Here is a 22165-nt window from a genome sequence, read left to right on the forward strand (position 1 = left end):
GTCGGACCCAACCAAGTGAACCGCGCTCCACCTTCCAGCGCGGAGGCGGAGGCGGAGGCTTTGCCGTCAAAAGCCGGGCGAAAGTTTAAGCTCTGCCCTGCGGGAGGAAGGAAGGGAGGGAGGACCTCTCCGGGCAAACCAGAATTGAGCTGGCAAAGGAGGAAGCGGAGAGAGCCCTGTCAGACAGGTGGGCGAGCGAGCGAGAGCTGGGTCTCCCTGCTGGATCGCGTCGCTTCGGGTGGGAGCCGCAACGGGGTAGCTCTGGTGCGCCGGGGTCGTTGAGGGAGAAGGAAGAAGCCGAGGAGCACATTAAGACGTAAGCCCGGAGCTTTGACTTCTGTGGAAGCTTGCTGTCCGTTTGTAGTCGTAGAACCTCTGGGAGGCCTCTAAGGGACTTTGTGGAAGGGTTTGCGTGTCTGTTCTCTTAGGTGTGACTGCTGGACGCTTCCGATGCACTCGGGTCTGCGTACCTCTCAGGAGCTTACCGCTGGGTTGTTTTAGTGGGCGTTTGGCTGTCTTTCCGGACCAAGTAATCCAAGAAGGAGCAGGCTTTGTTCTGGTCATCGTGGAGGTGATGAAAGGGCTGCAATCTGTAGACTGTTTGATTGCAGGGTGCTTATGAGATACAGCGGAGGCGTCGCTGAACAAATGAAGTGTTACTGTGCTTAACAAATAAGCTTCTCAATACCTGTAAAAAATGTATATTCTATAAAGAAGCAGAATGGGTGCACCCTACCAAAGTGAAACTATAGTCTTGTACTGGTAATCTCTTCCAATATTAGAATACTGTAGTAGTCCATCAAATGTTAAAATGGGTTTTATGTTATCCCGGCATTAAAATATAAAACACTCTGGTAAGTTTAATACATATAGTACAGAGAATGTGGCAATTTAATAAATTGTGGATTATTGTTTGTGTAATATATATGTAATATATGTTTTATATGTTTGTTAACCAATTAATACATATTTAATTGTGCTTAAATCTGCAAAGAAACAAACTTTTAGTAAAAGTTGTAAGAAGTATGAGGTATTATGAAGAGGATAAATGCATGCATGCTGTTAATAACGGTTTTAGTTCCTATAATGATTACTTGTAGAAAAAAAGATATTTTCTCTTAGCTAAGTTAAATTTTGGGGAGTTGGTAATGATTAGGTTAAAAACATATGAGATAAAAAGTATTGAAAAGCAGAAATATTGGGTGTTTCTAGTTTGTAATTTTAGATCACATTCATCAAAGTACTATTGATTATCAAATTTTCTTTTGTAGAAAAAATAAGATTATATGAAAATAGATGCTTCATTTAAAATATTGTTTGCAAAGAAAGAATGATTACAGGTAGTCCTCAATTTATGAACATGATTGGGCCTAAAATTTATGTTGCTAAGTGAGACAGTTTTTAAACGAGTTTTGCCCCATTTTACAACTTTTCCTGCCACGGTTGTTAAATCAAACTCTGCAGTTAAGTTAGTAACACAGTTGTTAAGTAAATGTGGTTTCCCCATTTACTTTGCTTGACAGAAGATGGCAAAAGGTGACCATGTGATCCTGAGATACTGCAACCATCAAAAATATGAGTCAGTACAGTTTTATAGTGATAGGTTTTTGTAATTTAAAATTGCAATTACTTTTGTTTTGTATGCGGTAAAACCAAAATGTTTTGCATAGTTAAATAATTTTTAAAATGGAAGGTTTGGATCAATTAGGAAACATGAATATAAAAAAAGTATTGACTAAAACATCTGTAAGCATATTAGAACTAAAAGTTGGAAGCATCTTAAATCTAAACACTATTCTAAATTTTTGTGAACTTCTTTTTTAGTATATCTTTACCTGAAGATTTTAAGAAAGTGTGGAAGCCTGGAATAAGAAATCATTGCCAATGTGTGAAGCTGGCCTACTGCATAAAAAACTGTGTGATGCCTCAGAAGGTGAAGATGACATGATATATGGAGATTTAGGAAATGGATTTAAAAAACATAATGGTATTTATGAATCAGAAGGCTTTCACAAATATACAGCTAGGTCTAGAAGCAGTTCTGCAAGGAAGAGTTTGCCAAGTGATGGTGAAGAATATGATGCAGGGTTTTTTCGTTGCTCAGAATGTAACAGTTTGAATGATGTGCCAGTCAAAAAAATAGGAAGGAATGGATTTGCTCCCTGCAAACAACAAGCCAGTTCTGGTAAGTCTTTTAACAATGCTATTAAGTGATGAAAGTCTAAAGTTTTACAGAATTAATATTGGTAAATGTTTTGATCCTAAATGCAGAAATTCCATTTATCAGACCACCTTGATTAAAGGTGTTGACTGGAAATTTAATTTCAATTCTTCGAGATATATATGTTCAAAGCAAAATAAATAATACATTAGTCTCAGAAATAATTTTGATCTAAGTGCTTGTTTTCAAACAAAAGTACCATTTTGCCTTATATTGATGTGCAATAGCTGGATTATAAATATTTGGTCCTGCAACATTTTATATGTGCACGGGAAAACACAAAGCAGTCTTATTTTGGCTAAAAATACAATTAAATACTATTTCAGTGCATTTGAAATGTAATGAATTTGTACCTTTAAAAGAGATGTCTCTAAGACAATTTTCCCAGGGGAACATTTGGCTGGGACACAGTGCTAAAAGCATAGAGAGGCTTAAAGAGGGGAGGGATAACAGTCCTTCTTTATAAACTCATGCAAATTTGAATATACAAGTAACTGCATACAGCAGCAAACTATTTGGATTTACAATAGCCAAGTATTTGATTGGATGTCGCACAACATGCATTTACAGTACTGAGGTCAGTGAGTCAATTAGGATGTAATTAGAGGTAATGGTGCAGGAATACAAAGACAATACTAGTTTTGAAAAACAAAGAAGCAGTATTCCACGAACTGTTTCCCTCTGGTGAGTTATTTTCTTTTGATTTCGCAGATCTCTACTTGCTTTTTCCTAGTTTATCAGCATTTCTTGGTCTTCTAAATGTTTTATGGTTGAGCTGACAGTTTAGTTTCCCTGAGAAGGTATATCTAGACAAGAAGTTTTCAGCTTGACCTCCTCCAAGTTATCCTTCCTGGCAATGGATCATAAGAGAGGAAGTAGTAATAAAAAAATGTAATAAAGCGATAAGGACTGCCATGTCAGTGGGCGATTTCTTTTTACTGTCTCAAGTTAGATGCAAAACTCAAAAAAATATGGACAAATTTGTAAATTCTAAGCGCCCAGGAGTTAATGCTGTCTATGTGTATCTACAGTATAGATACATAGTATAGAATAGATGATACTGTGAATAGAGTTTAATAGGCCTGTATGGACAGTTACAATGTTAGCAGGGAAATAATTTTGCCTGATCCATAATTTGGAAATTTACATTTTCCTAGTACTGTACTCAGTATTTCCAGATCTTTTGGAAAAAATATTGTTTTCTTCTGCATGATAAATAGGGTTTTGTATGAACTGTACTCATGTAAATTTTACAGGCAGTTATTTTGAAATGCACCGATTTTAAGCGTTGCTTTTTAAATCTTAATATTTATTTCAGGTTCAAAGTTTAAGAACTGACTGTTATGCTATTATTTTAATATTAAAATAAATCTAGGAATATTGGTTTGAAGCATTAAAATGCATATGTTCTTTGTGTCTGATCTTAGTTTTTATTACAGTGACAATATTGCTGCCAGCAAATTTTATCAGTTATAATAAGCAAGTATTTCTATCCTCTACTGTTATTTTATTATGTCTTTTACTCAGTATTTTTTCTGCCATCTGAAACAATTAAGCAGGATAATGTTTTCCTCCCAACTACTAATTGTTGTCCTCTTTAATAAAGCTAAATATAACTGGTGTCTTTAAACAAAGACACACAAACAGTTTGTTTTCTGTTGTAATTCAGAGTTCAATTCTGAGGCATCAAATGAAGAATTAAAACAACGTCTCCAAGGAATTTTAGAGGTAGGTACCACTACTATATTAGTATACTATAATTTTGAATCTCACTAATTTCAATGCATACACACACGCACACAACACGCACACACACAGAGAGCATCGTGTTTAGTTTTGGGGGTTTAATCTGGAGGCAAAAAAAAAATAGTTTTGTTTTATAAATTAATAATTTAATTTTAAATATTTTTAAATTAAATATTTAGATTAATTTAAACTATTCAGATGCCTCTAATAGTTTCCTTTCCTTAGACATGAAAAAATATCTTCCTCTTCTCCCTACTTCTTTCTAAGAAATAGAAAATGAAAGTTAAAGTTGCGGTAAAGTTAAAAGATAGTTATGATTTTATAATGTATAAATTTAAATAGAACTATTGTGGGCATTATTTTTAAAATAAGTCATGAAGTTAGAGATGTATGTAAAGAAATTTTATATATGGATAATAATTCATATTTAATTTTACTGGCATGACATATCTGTGCTGTTTTCTGCTCTCTAAAGTGCAGCTATTGTGTGAATTGTTATAACACATAATAGCATACTGTATTATGTGATAAGTAACTTGAAACATAAAGTTTGTTTCAAGCTGGCAATAGCTGGTGTTGGATCTTCCTTACAGAAAACATTCCTTTAATTTTCCTTCCACCTCTTCTGATAATTGAAACTCTCCCCAACTGCTTCATAAAAGGAGTTATAGCAGGCAAGTATCCCAGATTATCTCTGGGGTTGTTCACAGTATCAAGCTGAATCCACATTTTTTTTTCATTTTAGCCTTTAATGACATGGAAAACCTCCTGTATTCCATATATTGGTGTCCTACAAAGAATATTTTTGTATAATGTAATCCTTTTTTGATATGGTTTAGGACTAGATTTATGAATGCAAGAGGAACTGACCATTTTGGAGGACTACAGGAAACTATTTTGAGTTAATAGTGTATATTGACTTATTACTATGCTTACGTGCTGTTGTATTTTTGGGACTGTTATGATTCTTGATTTTTATGGTTGTATTTGTGATTATAAGTAGGAGGCAATTTTATGTTTCTGAGAGTAGTAATGATTGCAGTTACACAACTTTTAATTAATAATAAAATTGTTAATATTAATTTAATAAAAATTAAATCCCACAATGAAAAGTAACTTTCACAAATGTAAAGGACTGCATACTTTATACCTAGTTTTTTATTGACCAATCTTATTTTTTTTTCTTCCTAGGAAGTAGAAAATTTAAGAGTGGAACTGGAAGCATCTCAAAGACAACTTGAAGGCAAAGAACAAGCTTTAAAAGTTCTGCAGAGCATGGTAAATTAAACAAAAGTTCAAAATGTTTTAACAATTAGATTAGTATTTATAACTAATATGTAATACTAACAGTACTTTAGAGTTTATTTTCTTTATATGAGGATGAACCGTAACATTATATTTTTTTAATATATTATGTCAAAACTATATAAAAATAACTGTTATATGTATGATCCACTCATACTCATATACCTTGCAGAGAGGTATACTTAAAGGAGTGGATTCTCCCTAATGCTTGCTTCATTTATGTCTAATTTTACTCCTAAGGTTTTAAAACTGTCCCTAAGACAGAAAAATGGTGCCCCCGGGAGGGTGGGACAGTAGTTGTGAATGTCAGCTTACAAACTCTGCTTTTCCATTGTACCTTACAAAAATTGCTATGAACACCCCTTAGAGCAGATATGTCAAACACAAGGCCCGGGGGCCGGATCCGGCCCGCGAAGTGGTTTCATGCGGCCCGCGAAGCCATCCTGGAAACAGTGAGGGAACGGCCCCCACTGCCTTGGCCCTGGCCCAGAGACCCTTCTCCTGCCAGAGACCCTCAGATCTGTCCCACTCCTGCCCAGGCCCCCATAGGCACCTTTGATGCAAACGATGTAGAGCTGGCCACGCCCACCCAGTAGGCCATACGCACTCTAGCCACACCCACCCAGTAGGCCACACCCACCCAGACCACACCCACCCGGCCCCCTGAAGGCAACCGCAATGCTGATGCGGCCCTCAATGAAATTGAGTTTGACACCCCTGCCTTAGAGCCTGTTTTGTTTTTTTGTTCTTAGTCTTTTATCAAACCTAATCAAGTTCTTGCAAACGCTAGAATTTGGGGAGAATACAATTTGAAAAACCCTGATGTAGAGCAGGCTAGGCAATCTTTGGGGGGACAGTGAAAATATTTGGAATTTTTGGATTATATTTTTGTTGCTATCATAAATGACTCTCATAGAGAGGGATAGATAGTCACAAAGCACACATTTACCAGAAAATGAATTAGTGATATCCCTAGTTTTTATTTTTTTGATACACTTGCACTTTTACAGTCTCTGGCATCTGCCCTTCCCATCTGTTTTATTTTCTGATAATACTTTTTCTTTCAAAGCAAGAACTATATTCTTGATCTTTATATAGTCTGTAATATTGCACTAGCAACAGCCAAATATACAAACCTGTTGGTAGACCAACAGTTTTGTTGATTGTCTTAACTTATATGCACTGATTTCACATTTAAGATGATCTGATATTGAATATTTCCAATTTTTGTTTTACATATTTCTCAGGCTGTATTGGACAAAGCTACCACTCATACTAAAGCAATATTTATAAAAACAGACCAACAAAAGCGAGCCTTAGAAAAGGTAAGAATGTATCTAATACTGTTCCTAGAAAGAAGAAAAAGAGTAGAAATGTGGTATTTCATGAGATGGTAACATGAAATTACAAACCAACCCAGGTTAGGTGTAGCTGTGTGTGTGTGTGTGTGTGTGTGTATACAGTGCTTTTTTTCTTTTAAAAAAAGGTGCCAGAACTCTCATCTTGGGCGCAGGAGGCGGGGGGCGGCATTGCTGTGGTCACGGGTGCGAGGGGTGTTGGCATCAGGCAGCCCCCCCGGGGCCGGACTCAGCACGGCTGGTGTTGTGGGAGCAGCGGGGCCCACTCTATATGACAGGGCTGCACGGGGCAAGTGGCGGAGGCGGTGCGGGCCAGGCGATGCAGGGCGGCCACTTAGGTACACAGGGCGAGGCGACGGTGGTGCAAGTCCAGCACCAGGTAGGCCACCAGCCTGGCTGACACAGATGAGCACAAGGAAGGAGTGCACATGGACTCCACAGAACCCACCTCCCACTCCTTGTCCTCTCTTACTTACCTAGTTGAGATGGTGTAGTTGGGCAGCAGGGAGGGATGCAAAGTTCCTGCCAACTCGCCTTCGCTGCAGATAACTTGCCAGTGCTATGTTTGCCGGCCAGGTCTTTTGGCACGCTCAGCAGCAATTCCTATTGGCTTTCGAAAGCCAATAGGCTTTTGAAAGCCAATAGAAGAAGTAGCATAGCTTGTGCAAAAGCTTTTTTTTGTGCAAAAAAGGGTGCCGGAACACCATTCTGAGCGTTCTATGAGGGAAAAAGCCCTACTTTTATGTTTTAATCTTATGATTTTAAAAATATTGTAAGTTGCCCCAAACCTCGCCATGTGGATTGCATACAAATATTATAGAATCGATAAATAAAGGTAGAGCATATGTTAAATATACATGAAATGATAATATGCTTCCCTACAAAGTCAATTCTTGCTCAATGACAGACCAAGAAGTTAACTTGGAAAGGCAAGAGGAAAATCTAGAAGAGGTCTGTGCAACTTGTAGAAGGGAAAGGCCCACACTGATAAATTAAAAATTTTTGTGGTCTGCAAAGGAATGCTGGTGGGCTAATCAATGATTTGGTGACTAGAGGAGCATCTACTGTTGGAGCTCATGGTCATAGTAAGCCATGGAGGCACTAGGCAACATGATTTTCAGGGCAGTGGTGGTGATTTTATTACTTTTTTTAAAAAAGTCTGTGCTCTGTCCAAGGGTGCTTGGTAGGCTGCATGTACAGGCCTGGTCTAGAATTTATTTTGGAGCATTCAACTATCTAGAGCAGGCATGTCAAACTCATTTTGTTTGAGGCAACTGCTTATAAAAGAATTGCCATTAATTTGTTTTAATAAAATAATTTAAATCAATTTTTCACTTGATTTCAGATTAAATGAATTATATTGGTTGACAATGAGATTTTTTTAGTACAATTGCCAAATGCAATAAACTGATTTTAGGTATATGTGTGCACTAATTATTTCAACACCAATACATTTTAACAACATATTCTATTTGTAAATGAATGCAAATGCAAATTATACAATTTTTTGTGCAAAAATAAAACAAAATAACAGATTTAAGAGCTGTTATCATTAGTTATACTTAAATAAAAAATAATTCCATCATCCAAAACTTTGTTATACTGTATTTAACGAACAGATGGTTTGGGATTAAAAAAAAAAGACTGACTACACTTGATTGTGTATCACCATGGCATTAAAACAAAATTCAAACAGTGTATGAAAAATAAAAGTTCCCTAAACGTCTGCTGGCTATATCTATACATTTTCTTAGATAGCACTCTATTGCCTTCTTTTTAGCCTTTTTTTCAACTTCCCAGCTTAAAAAAGACAAGGCACCATGAGCTGAAAGTTACAGAGACTGTTTAAGCAGGTTGCTAAGCAACCTGTTCACACTCGGCCCTTCTTACCCTCCCACTTTTAAATTAGCCTGTACGGATCACATTTCCTTCGATTTGAGCCATCGCTACGATGCATTCTGCTGCTCTGCAACCTGGCTGCCTGAGGAGAATTTGGCTCTCTGGAACAGTTTCCTTCAGCTTTTCTTTTTTTTTCTTTGTGCAAAAAAAAGGTGCCGGAACGCCGTTCTGAGCGTTCTATGGGAAAAAAAGCCCTGGATATATCACATATAACTGAAGATTGTAATTAGTTGCGTGTGCATGTTCAGCAAGTATTTGTGCTGGCATTTCTAGGCCTCTTTCCAACCACATCCAGAAAAATTTGTAACAAACATTGGAATTCTTAAGGGCATGTTTGGTATTTCCCAGCAATCTGTTACTGGAAGAAAAAAGCAATCCCTGCTGCGTTACTGATCCCAGAGAAGCATTTGCATGTATGCAGGTATCCTTAGGGTGCCATAGTTATGGATGAGAAATATTGGTTGCAAAGTTGGCATTTCTGGATGTAATACAGATATTTTGGACTTATTTTTGTTTGTTTGCATGTTTGATATTTTTAAAAAGGCATATGCTACTGACTACGCTTATGCACATATGTAACATCTTTTGTTAGGATACATGACCATTGCTTGTCCAGAATGTGAAAAGTGAAAGATTGTGACTAAACAAAATTTTAATGTACAGATAATACCACCAGAAATTATTTTAGCCTTTTTAATAAATGTTATTGATGTTAAGCTCACCATGGAAAACATCATATATTATTATGTATATACTAGGTTAATTATTTAAAGGCTGAAGTGCAACATAACCAGATTCTAAATGATCTATTTTTCAAAACACACAATAGTCCAAACAGTAAAAGTAAAGTCCAAATTAAGAATATTTTATTCTTAAGAATTGTTTAATTTAAAGTGGTTTAGTTGTAATAGATGGTTAGATTGAAAATAGTTTTCAAGAGTATGTACAAAAGATACTATTTTTTTCTAGCATCAACTAAATTAGACATATTACATTGAGAAAAATGTTTCTCATTTCTTTCCTGTTACCTTTTTTAATTTCATTGCAGAGATGTTAACATAGGAAATAGATTATTTTGTTATCTAATTTTACCTTCCAAAAGACAGAAGCAGATGAAAAATGTTCTTTCCTGTTGGCTTTTTTTTAATTAGCTGTTTTAGATTCTAAAAGTTTAGTTCCTAGGGTAGACATCCTTGGCTCTTTTATGACTCAAGGACTTTAACTCTCAGAATTCCTGAGCCAGCATGGCTCAGCTTGGAAACCTCTCCCTTTCCCCTCAGCATGGCTGGCTCAGGATTTCTGGGAGTTGAATTCCATGAGTCATAAAAAAGGGCCAAGATTGCCTAGCCCTGCAATAGGCTTTCAGAGGGAGCTTTTTTTTTTTCTTCAAAAAAAAAAGGTGCCGGAACAGCGTTCTACGAGAAAAAAGCCATATATATATATATATATATATATATATATATATATATATATATATATATATATATATATATATGTGTGTGTGTGTGTGTGTGTGTGTGTGTGTGTGTGTGTGCGTGCGCTTGATATTTTGTCAGCAACATATTGTCTGGATTTCAATACCTAGCTTGCTAATACATATTAAATTCCTTTCTCTCTACCTCATTTTTCTAGCCAATGATTAAAGGTATCCCATGTTCTAAAATAAACTGAGTCTTCTTCCTCTTTCATTTTCAATGTCAATCTATCCGTTTCTGCACAGTCTTAAGATTTTTTAAATTAACACATGGGTCTTCAAACTTGGCCCTTTTATGACTTGTGGACTTCAGCTCCCAGAATTCCTCAGCCAGCGTGCCGGCTGAGGAATTCTGGGCAACTCCATAAGTCCATAAGTCATAAAAGGGCCAAGTTTGAAGACCCCTGAATCAACACTTCCTCTGTTGGTAGATCTTCATTTTTTCAATATTGAGCAAATACAATTCTTGCTGCATTTAATATAGGTAAAATTAAATATATATACTCTTTCTCATAATTTCCTGCAATTATGCCTAACAAAAATAATTCTGGCTTAAACTCTATATGTTTTTTCATCATTTTCTTTAACCATGTATGTATTATTAACCAAAATCTTTTGGCTTTAGAGCATGTTCATCAAAGATGGTAATAAGTCCCTGTTTCTTGTTTACATTTCCAACAATTGCTTGATAGGTGATCTGTTTTTTTATTGACAGAAACTTTGACTTCTGGACACCCATCAGTTTTTTGTTGTGCCTGCCTACATGAATTTCATCACTTCCCCATTCTAGCCTCCACAGAAGTATGCCACAGAAAATAAGAGTGGCCAAATAAATAGTACACTATAATTTTACCACAAGAGGCTCTGAAATGCAGGAGGGAGACCAATTTTGTGGTTGGAAACTTTTTTCATAGCAACTGTTCTGAACTTTTTGTAAAGATCCAGACAAATGCATGCAACATGAATTACACAGGAGGAAAGAGGAATGTTATTTATTTATTTTAATTATTTTTATATAGAGTTGGGGTATGGAAGGATTTTGTTACTGAAGAACTGGCAGCAGATTTGGCACCAATTTAATTATACTTTAGTGAGCTGAAGAGAACACAGCAGATAAGATTGTATTGATCTCTGCACATTCACAGCATTTTCCATTTGGCAGATGCAAAAATGAAGGATTTAGATGAGAGGAAGTGTCTGGATTCAGCAATTTTAAACCTATTGTATTGAATAATGTAATGTTATTAAGGAATTGTCAAAAAGTTTAAGTATTTCAAAAAGCAATTGAGATTGCCTTAAGAATCATAATGGAAGAAAGTGACCACATAATTAGAAAAACGTAGAAATTTTTTTGCAGTTTGCTTTTTCTGCCAGGCAGTTGGTGTAGTAAAAACATTCCAAATATCTTCTGTTGTGCATTAATATTCTTTTCTTGCAATGCAAAAACAGTATCATGATCCTAAGTAATACATATTTGAGATAACCGAATCCAGTTTTACTAACAGTATAATGTTTAAAATATTAACAATATTCTTTTATGTTTATAGGAAATAAATATTCTGCAGTGGGAGATGAGAATTAATCAGGAGAAATTAAAAAATATAGACGAGACCTGGGCAGAGAAATATGAAAGGTAAATTAAAGTATGTTTTTTTAATCATCCACTAGGCAGAAACATATTAAAGGTGTGACTGAAATATGTTATTTCCATGTCAATAGAATTTATTGTGAAAATGCTGCTTTTAAAGAAACTCTCAAAATGAAAACTGAGGAAATTAAACTACTGAAGTCTGAAAATCAACGTAAGTAAGCTGTGTTTTTCAGTATTTTCTTTGAATCACTTGGCTTTGATGTGGTGGTTAACATCTAAAAAAGTATTGGCAAATCTGCGTCCAATTTAATATTATGCTTTGCTAAACACTTGAAGCATGTTTGGCTCAAGTTAGTAATTCAAGGAGATGTCCAGTGGTAGATTGCTCATAGATGAATGCTCAGTCAATACTGTCATGTTGTTTTTGAACAGAAAGTAAAGCATATCTTATAATACAGTGTTTGAAGTTTAAAACATTATTAAAATTATTATTGCACTCTATGAAACTAAGTCAATTTCATTAATATAATGAGAGGAATAGGTATAAATCTCTTTGTATTTCTATTCTATCTTTGCTCCAAGAAGCTTAGTGCAGTATACATAATACTCTTTTTTCAATTTTATTCTGATAAGAATAATCTTATAAATTATATTACATTAGAGCAGTAGTTTTTGGTCCAAAGTACCCCAGTAAGTTTCATGGCTGAGAATCAGTTACAGTGTTCATGGACCTATCCAAGTCTCTAGTAAGTATACCACTCTGAAGTCAAGTTCAGATAATTATTTGAAGTAAAGCCTGTGGCTTAACAAGCAAGTAGAATTATTATCCAGGGGATCACAACTTTTTTGAGGCAATAAGCAAATTTGAAATTCTAGTGTCATGTTTTGGACACTTCCACAAAAGAAGTGTCATGGTGGGCAAGACCAGTAAATCCTCCCCCCACACAACTTGATTTATCAGAAGGCAAATAGATAATTTTGTTCCCAAGACACACCATCTAGTTTCACAAAATGCTTTCTTTCTATTGACTCAGATTATCAGATTTTTTTTACTAGGCATACTTTCAAATAAAGTAGCAAGTTGCAATTTTGTATCCTTTTATTGTCTAAGAATACCTTTGGGATAAATACAGCAGCATTCTTGGAATGTAAAGGTTATGTCTGGTACATTGCATGCTTTATTTATTTATATTATGCCTTTATTTTTTTTTATAAAAATTCAAGGCAGTGAATATATTAATACTCCTTCCTCTTCCTATTTTTTCCATAACATGCACCCTGGGGATTGAGTTTGGCTGAGAAAAAGTGAGTGGCCTAAAGTTAGCCACTCAGCTTTTATGCCTAAAGTGGACTAGAACTCACAGTCTCCTGATTTCTAGCCTTGTATCTTAATCATTACACCAAACTGGCTAATAGGAGAAAGTTGAATTTCTCCAATCATTACTTTAGGCTACCTTCATGCACTACTGACTTTCATAGTGTGCATTGATAATACTGTCTTTATGGAAAAAGGCTAGAACAATCTCTATATTCTTTCTATAATGTGCAGGCGTAATACAAACAATAAACACTTCCCTCCTTGTGTATTTTCATCTAGGTTTACAAAATAAGAATACTTTCAGGCCAGAAAATTCATCCTTAGACTCAAGAAATGAAAGTTCTAATTTTTAGATTTTTTAGATAAGCCATGTAAGCTACAAATAAACTTTTTTTCAAACTTTTCCAGTTTTAGAACAACAGCATTTGGAGATGATGGCAATGCTTGATGTAAAACAGCAGAAATTTGTTCAGGATAATATGTCTCTAAGCAAGAGTGGTGTTACTGAGGTTACAAGTCTAGAAGTATGTATTTGAAAATAATCTTATTTCTTTCGGCAACATCTTATGGCTCATTCTAATGACTCATATTAAAAGCAAGAAATACACAGATTTATTTTGACATTAGATTTTGGTGCACATAATGAACGGAGAAGCTAGCAACTGTGGTTCTCTTTCATTTTCATTACGAAGAATGTGCACTAATGTGCACTGGGATATCTTATCTTCTCCCATGTGGCTAGTAGCAGGAAGATGAAGCTTTGATTAACTGAGATAATGCTGTAGCATATGTATTAAGAATTGTCATCCATATAATTAGCCAGCTATTGTTAATCAAAAACAGAAACCACTGTATTCCTTTTTTGAATTGTAAGGAGAGTTGGTGGAAAAAAAGTGGAACTGAACAATGTTACACCATATTTCAGTAAAATGTGGCTTGGCATGAACTGGAGTAACCAATTTGAAGGTCTCTTCTGCAACATAAGACCTTGCCAAGCAGGAAAGAGCTGTTCTGGATGCTCTCTAATTTGATCATAATGTGTCAGTCCATTTAAATAAAATTTAATGTCCTATTTTACAAAGAAAGCTAAGGAGGAAGGCCAGGAATGCAGAACTAGGGTATTTTTGAGCAATCACACTGATTAATTCATGCAAAGTCATGATGGAGAATTTGTATATACTTTTAAGCTCCAAATAAACTATTTTAGAGCTAAGCAGCATATGCGAAACAGCTGGTGTGTATATTTGTCAATTTAAAATGACTGCTGGAATTCATTTAAATTGGAAGTTGGCAGTACTTGGAGCTTGTGCTTGCAATGGCTCCGAAGGAGAACCCTGTGCCTGTGCCAAGATGTCAGCAGCAACTCGAAAGCAACTTCTTCAGCTCAAGCAAGAGGTATGCGAGCTTGGGTTAGAAACATTCTTTTCCTAACATGCCATGTGGAAAAAATGTCAACTGTTGCTGTTGTAAAAATGTAATAGGGTGCTTGTCAACACTGCTAACATCAAATGTTATTGCTTGACATGAGGTGAAGGAGTAGCTATTTCATATGTTAAACTTGTGTATTGCTTTAAGACCTGTGTATTGCTTTAGTTTAAAAAGGTGGGGGGAGGGAAGAGTAGGAATGCACTTTCAAGGCCACTTGACTCTCTAAAGAAGATAAGATTTGGCGGTTCTTCTAACCCAGGGGTGTCAAACTCAATTTCATTGAGGGCCGCGTCAGCATTGCGCTTGCCCTCAGGGGGCCAGGGGTGTGTGGCTTGGATGGGCGTGGCCTACTGGGTGGGCATGGCTAGAGTGTGTATGGCCTACTGGGTGGGCGTGGCCAGCTCTACATCGTTTGCATCAAGGGTGCCTATGGGGGCCTGGGCAGGAGTGGGACAGATCTGAGGGTCTCTGGCAGAAGGAGGGTCTCTGGGCCAGGGCCAAGGCGGTGGGGGCTGTTCCCTCACTGTTTCCAGGAGGGCTTCGCGGGCCACATGAAACCACGTTGCGGGCCGGATCCGGCCCCCGGGCCTTGTGTTTGACATGTCTGTTCTAACCAAAGGGAAACTGATTCTTTAAATTAATTGGAGAATATGATTAATGACAGAATTAGAAAGATGGAGAATTGTGTTTAATATATTGTGCAAGGGGCGGAGATTTCAGATTCCAGCCTCCTTCGAGCAAGCATTTGCCAGTGTATTAGGCTAATAAAGGACTTTTAAGGTAAACAATGCCTCAGAGTCACTTGAAAAGCCCATACGTCGGAAACCTGACAGTGCTAATATAAAAATATGTTTTACTTTGTTTTTAAACTTACTGACATACTTCAAGCTTTAAGTAGAATAGTTATATAAATAATGGCAGGTTTATGTATTTAATAATATTTTTCAAATGCTAGGTTTTAGATGGGTGACCCGTGAAAATGTAACACATTGAGACTGATGGAAGGAACTCGTCTGGCTTTTTCCCAATTAACAGATTTCCATTCATCTACCAATACATCTCCTTTTGTGCAGGAATTTTTAGCTCTCTTTCAGGCTAAAGGATGCTTCCTGCTCAAACTTCTCTGTTCTCCCAGTCACCCAACAGAATTAGTATCAGTTAATGCAGCCACAAATTAGGCTAAAACACTTTCATCCACTTAATCCAGACACGTCAAACACAAGGCCCGGGGGCCGGATCCGGCCCGCAACGTGGTTTCATGTGGCCCGCGAAGCCATCCTGGAAACAGTGAGGGAACGGCCCCCATTGCCTTGGCCCTGGCCCAGAGACCCTCCTTCTGCCAGAGACCCTCAGATCTGTCCCACTCCTGCCCAGGCCCCCATAGGCACCCTTGATGCGAACGATGTAGAGATGGCCACGCCCATCCAGTAGGCCATATGCACTCTAGCCACGCCCACCCAGTAGGCCATGCCCACCCTGGCCATACCCACCCGGCCCCTTGAGGGCAACCACAATGCTGATGTGGCCCTCAATGAAATTGAGTTTGACACCCCTGACTTAATCTCTTTGCCAGAAGAAGCCAGTTCAACTAGTTTTGTAGGAAACGTATCTACCCCTCAGCAATGAACTCCTCGCTTAGCTTTAATCCTTTTCAGAAGGTGGGCTAAGTGACACTGTCTATATGGGAAGTATAAAGATATTATAGAGATGTACCACAGATCTATAGCAAATATCTTGTTTCCCTAATAATGGTCTTTGTTTTGTTACCTCTGTACTCCACCAAGTTAAATGTTTTAGCTTTACAAGATCCTGGTCTTCATTCATAAAATTCATTGTTTTACTAAGAAAATTAATTAGGAATCAACAGAGAATAGAACTGAAGATTAGAGTGCACAGACACTAGTTAGATTTAGAAGGTAATTGTTGAGTAGCCAAGCATTTTTTCTGTTTTCTTGATTTTGTTTTAGAGGGAATTTTTTTTCTAAATATGTTTCCCAGGAAGTGGCTTTAATGAGAGGATTAGTAACTGATATTCATGTTTATTGAAACTATATTATTCAAATGACAATATAAAAATGATTTGTTAAAATGGTCTTCTCTATACTGTCAACAGCTTTTTTAAAGTATCATTTTGCGGGCAGATTATACTCAAATTCTATATTAATTTCTGCTTAAACTGAGGAAGCAATAATCTTACCATTTTCCAATAACCATAGATATGTGGATTTCATTTTAAAAATGCAATCTAAAATTTATATTAATTGAAAAAAATAACAGTTTGACCTTCTGAAGAAGAGTAAAGAAGAAGCTTATATAATGGCGGATGCCTTCAGAATAGCCTTTGAACAGCAGCTGATGTGGAGGAAGGACCAGGCTTTCAGGCTTCCACAAATGAGTAAGATCTGCAGAAAAGAAACTAAAACAGTGAAGTGGAAAAGCATCAAAGAAGATGGTAATTCTTTCCTATATATATATACATACATACATACACACACACACACACACACACACACACACAGACACACACACACACACACACACACATATGAGCTGCCACTGCTGTGGCTCCTGCCTGTAGATGGCCTTGGGCTAGGCTGAAACAGGAAATAAGATTTGTCCAGTGTCTGGGATTAAGCAAGTGTATTCTGAATGCTTAACAAACATTTAACATATATGTATGTATGTATGTATGTGTGTGTGTGTGTGTATATATCTATATCTATATCTATATCTATCTATCATCTATCTATCTATCTATCTATCTATCTATCTATCTATCTATCTATCTATCTATCTATCTATATCAGTAATACTGAAAATAACCCCTATTGGGCATATTGTTTATCGTTTAAACTTGCTTGAAATCATTCCTTTCATTATCCAAATGATTCATGTAACTATCACCAGTTTTATTTCAATTTTCTTTAGGAGAAAGACCTTACCAAGGCCATCTGGATATATATATCTATTAGTATTCACCCTACTGAACCTAGCAACAAGGAGACATAGTCCAACCAAGAGAGCTAGAGCTGATTGAGTCGTGTAGTAATAGTAATTTATTGATTAGTCTTATGACTTTATCAATAAAATAAAATAAAATACAGTACATAGTCTAATTCTGGAATACGATAAGAGGAAATAGAATAATATACTGGTAATACATTATGTTAATACAAGGAGTCATAATCAGATAAATGAATGTCCCTTTTAGGGTACGCCAATTTGTTCAATGCATTGGGTTCTTAGGACCATTGCCTTAGTTATAAACTTAGCAGTTCTGCATACAATACAGTGGATATAAAAAGTCTATACACCCCTGTTAAAATGCCATGCTTATTTGATATTTTTCTCCCTAAAAGATTTCAGTTTGTTTTTCAATTAGGTTATATTAAAGCAGGAAAAATTTCTGAAGAATTCTAAAAAAATATTGGTCTGTTTTTTTTATATCTCAAATTCTGGCATTTTAAAAGGGGTGTATAATCTTTTTATATCCACTGTAAGTACATTTGAGCCGAGGAAGAAATATGGCAATCTGTGATTTGGATACCAATTGGCTGTTCTTTGCAATAGGGATGATGGGGGAATCATTATATGCCTAATAGGGGCATATAATTGAGAATCAAACAAAATATGAGAAATATTTTCAACGGCTGGGGTACTACATATTCAGGTTCTGTCATAATATAGAAAGTGGTAAAAGTGTCCATATTTGACCATGGAGTCCAACAACTCAAATCTTGCTCTAGAATAGGTCCTTCTTAAAATTTGTGACAGACTCAGTGATAGGTATTTTTCAGGTTGAAAAATTAGCCAGCCAACCTAGGGTCTATTTTTAGCCAATAAGTCCATCTTAATTTGAACACTAATATCCAGGACTCTTTGTTTAAAAACTTCCCTTGACTAGGAGGCCATTGAGAATAGATGCTGGATAGAAAACCCATGTTGTGAAATAATTTTGGGAAGAAGATTGACCCCAGAGGTTGAGCTTAATCATACTTAGCTGTTCTGTTAAAGTATATTTTGGGAAGTCTGTCAGGGTTCATTGAATAGGTCCTCTATCAATATGTAAAAAAAATATTAAATGGCTGTATAAGGAATGGATTCCTGTTTCCACACGTGCTGCAGAGGTAGATGTGTTCTTGATTCTCATATACATGTTATCTGATTATTTAAGGATCTACTAATGACAGATTTGATGGAGAGGCATTCCAAATAGAATAGCATAAGTATAACTTACCTCAAAAGAGAGCAAATTAATTCATGTAGCATGCCAAACTGTAGATTAACTATCAGGATGTGTCTCAGAATTATGAATGTCAGCTATTGTTCTCTAGCATTAGTGTAGGTATAGCAGCCTTTTTTGCCTGCTACAACTTTTGTCTAGTCATGCTTAAGCACTGTGGTAGATATGGCAAGTGATGTCATCTATAAGGCCCTAGTAGAAGTTTTTAAGGCTTTGTGTTGGCTTGTGGATGATTAAAAAATAAAATGGTGACTCATAATTTCCTATTAGCCAGATAATAGGATTGGGGATATATTTACGAATATAACATCTAGAGATGGAAAGATAGTGTACATAATCTAAGTGACTTTCAAAAGATTCATCTAAGTCAGAGATTCTTAACTTTGTGATAGATTTTGAGGTCTGCAAACTTGGATGAGAAAAAAGTATGCCTTTATTTTCACTCATTTTTAAATGAAATGTAGTGAAAAAAGAGTCCGTAGATTTCACCAGACTTTTGAAGGGACACAAAAAAATTAAGAACCATGATATAAATGATTGTTAAGAAGGTCTTGATTTCGTCAAGATAAGTTCTTCCTTGTTCAATGCACACACAAACTTATTGTGTTTTAAATTCCTCATAGTCACCTAAAGTCACATTGGTCAGATAGGCATCTATATAAATAGGTATATAAAGTTTTCAATATCTACATTATTTTTATGTTTTATCATATCTACCCCCATATTTTTTCTTGGTGTTTCCTTGTTTCAAGAAAAAAGAAAAAGCTTGGGAGAAAAGCTGATGGGCATGCTTGCTTCTGGCCCTGAGAGTAAAAAAGTAGAAGAACTGGATAATCCACTGGAGATCATTAGGACACTAACAGACCTGGTTGGTATCTCTTACCTGGTTTCAGTGTCTATATTAATAGTATTATATGTGTCTGGATATAGACAGACTGTTTGACAGCAATGTTGATTTTTATTTTCTTTCTTTTTATAGCTGAACGATAAGGAGGAAATTTTGGCTCATCAAAGGAAGGTTAGTTATATGCTTGCTCGTACGTTGGAAGATAAAGAAAATGCTTTGCAACAAATGAAAGAAAATACACTGTCAGAGGGAAAGGTTACTTTTAAGAACAATCAGTACAAAAAAGAGTTAAAACCCCAAGAATGGATTTTTCCTGAATGTTCGTGTTGTCAAACGTATACTGCTCAGGACAGTTTTTCTTCTTTGGTTCCCAATACAAACCCCAGCAGAATGCCAAGTTCTCATTCCACAGGATCTAAAGAAAATAATCATCACAACTTCAAAGAGACAGTGACTATGAAATAAGATACTGTTTTTTTTAGGGAAATATAAATCTCTGTGTAAAAATGACAACCTCCTTAACATTTTGTTTCATAATTTAGGACCCTTAAACTCCCTCTGTGTTCCATTGAACATAAGGAACTTTTAAAGGAGCACCTTTAAAGAACTCCTTCATAATTTCCATATCAGGGACACATGTAAAAGCTGTTTATTGATGAAAAGCAGAAGGAAAAGCTGAAAACATGCAAGGGTTTATGCATCTGTGGAACACCTGCAGTGAATTATAATTCAACCTTAATTCAGGAAAGCGTAACCATAAAATCAGGCCATTTTAGCATTTAAGTAACTTACAATTTCTGTGTTGAAAATAAGTGAATATATAATTTATTGTTGATGGATTGTATTCAGAGGTCTCCGTCTGTGAACAGAAGACCTTCTTAATCAAGGCTTGCTCATAACCTCTTAAACTCCCTCTCCTTGCTCTTTCGTAGTATGAAAATGATACCATTCACTTTCCATATGTAGTTAGACTTCAAGTCCGTCAATTCACAACACCACAGACTATATATGTGATGGAAACTAAGGGTTTCAATTTCCCACCTTTCAATATATTTTATAGTTCTTGTTTCTTTTTATGTATGAGGGAACATCTCATGATTTGCATTAAAATCCAATCATTTACTAATTTCTCTGCAACATTGAATGTTTTTCACTTGGGATAAATGCCTGGTTTACTGATTTCCATTTCTTCGGACCACATTTTCATAGGGTACAGATACGCAAAATTGGTTCCAGTTGCATCTCCCCCTCTTGTTCATGTAGATTGATCAAAAAGGGGACATAATGGATTCAAACTGATCTACATAAAAATCAATTGCCTTGTTCAGTTATAAATTTGAAAGTGATTTCATGATCAAACAAAACTTTTTGTCTTAGATATTGATCTAATTAGTAGAAAATATTAATCTGTAAGTACATTGGATTAAGCTATACTTGTATAAAAATACTGCATGTGACCATTGCTTCACCAGATCTCCTTATCAGAAAGTTGAAGCATAATAGTAGTTGCGTCATGTGACGTATCGTGATTCATATGTGCAATATGAATTAATGTTGGGTTCACACTGATTATTAAGTGCATTCAGGCTAATACTGCACATATAAATGATTATGTGATGTGATATAAGGTTTCTTTTGCTAAGAATATCAAATGTATGGAAACACAGTTCTATATTTTTTCTAGTGACTAGGTTCACATATTGCATTAAGCTGTGGTTTACCTTTAGATATGTTTTAGTCCATAGTTTACAAACCATACTAACAGGGTTCATATAACATGCTAAGCTACTGCCAATTCACCTCAAACAGATATGTAACCTCAGCCTTTTTGGGTCATTGATTTTTTATTTGGAAGTCTTGCCTATGAATAATTATGTTATATGTGTATATCAGACATGTCAAATTTGCGATGTCACATGACGTCGCGAGACGTATTGGGACTATTTTGCCATTGCCAGCAATGGGGTGGGCGTGGCTTCCAGATGATGCGTCTGGCCCGTGGGCCGGCAGTTTGACATCCCGGGTGTATATTGTCATAATCATTTGAGTGAATCCCTATTGTAATACTTCTTAAATATTTTGTATAATTTAAATAACTTTAACATATTTTTTCCAAAAATCTGTAAAATAAGCTATTAGAATGTTTTTGGAGCATGGCCACATCTGAAAATTTTAAATTGTATTATAAATTTAAACTGTATCATAAATTGTCAGTCTGGGGGCTTGCCCAGTCTGGGGGCTTTCCCATTCACAAAATATCTTCTTGGCAAGCATGACCAAAAATAAATTCTGAGACTATTTTCTGCAGATGTTTTATGATACTTCCTATAGCCCTGAAGGTATTCCCCTCATCTCATTCTTCAAACTCTATTTCAGAATAAAATGCTAGGCCATATCAACTATTTTAACTTTCTGTGAAAAAGATCCTGAAAATGCAGTATTTTAAGTGTAGCACAATATACCTCCGCTTTCAGTCTAATGGTAACTGAAGAGATCCTCTGAACTGTAAAATTCCTTTTAGATATAACGTTCAGATCAAACCCAGCATTAGAAGAGTAACAATCTGACTTCACTGGTGTTTCTAGACCATAGGTGTCAAACACGATTGCATCATGTGACGTATCGTGATGTATTGTGACTTTTTTGCCTTTGCGGAGCCAGGGTGGGTGTGGCCAACACATGATACATCTGGCCCAAGGTCCACCAGTTTGACATCCCTGTTCTAGACTAATACC

At 36.1% G+C, this 22165-nt stretch overlaps 1 protein-coding gene across 3 annotated transcripts; it reads left to right on the top strand.

The window, feature by feature from the left end:
- On the top strand, positions 1-21754 carry CCDC125 (coiled-coil domain containing 125). Of its 3 annotated transcripts, none has more exons than XM_081321739.1 (12): positions 1-187; positions 1825-2185; positions 3891-3949; positions 5159-5245; positions 6520-6597; positions 11551-11636; positions 11723-11805; positions 13321-13436; positions 14200-14307; positions 16618-16792; positions 19336-19451; positions 19563-21754. In XM_081321739.1, the coding sequence occupies exons 2-12, from the start codon at positions 1885-1887 to the stop codon at positions 19893-19895; spliced, it is 1542 nt and encodes a 513-aa protein (XP_081177865.1). In that variant the 5' UTR covers positions 1-187; positions 1825-1884; the 3' UTR covers positions 19896-21754. The 3 variants fall into 3 exon arrangements, with proteins under 3 accessions (XP_081177865.1, XP_081177864.1, XP_081177866.1); XM_081321738.1 differs by having other exon boundaries at positions 121-316; XM_081321740.1 differs by lacking the exon at positions 14200-14307 and having other exon boundaries at positions 121-316.
- Positions 21755-22165: the final 411 nt, after the last annotated feature.

The sequence above is a fragment of the Vipera berus genome, assembly GCF_964194415.1.
Source record: "Vipera berus genome assembly, chromosome: 2".
NCBI classification, from domain to species: Eukaryota; Metazoa; Chordata; class Lepidosauria; order Squamata; family Viperidae; genus Vipera; species Vipera berus.

Bases quoted from the DNA above. Each gene is read 5' to 3' on its own strand.
- CCDC125 (XM_081321739.1), top strand. From the start codon at position 1,885: ATGTGTGAAGCTGGCCTACTGCATAAAAAACTGTGTGATGCCTCAGAA. The intron at 2,186-3,890 runs GTAAGTCTTTTA...GTTGTAATTCAG, and splicing joins CAAACAACAAGCCAGTTCTG to AGTTCAATTCTGAGGCATCA. The intron at 13,437-14,199 runs GTATGTATTTGA...TTAAATTGGAAG, and splicing joins CTGAGGTTACAAGTCTAGAA to TTGGCAGTACTTGGAGCTTG.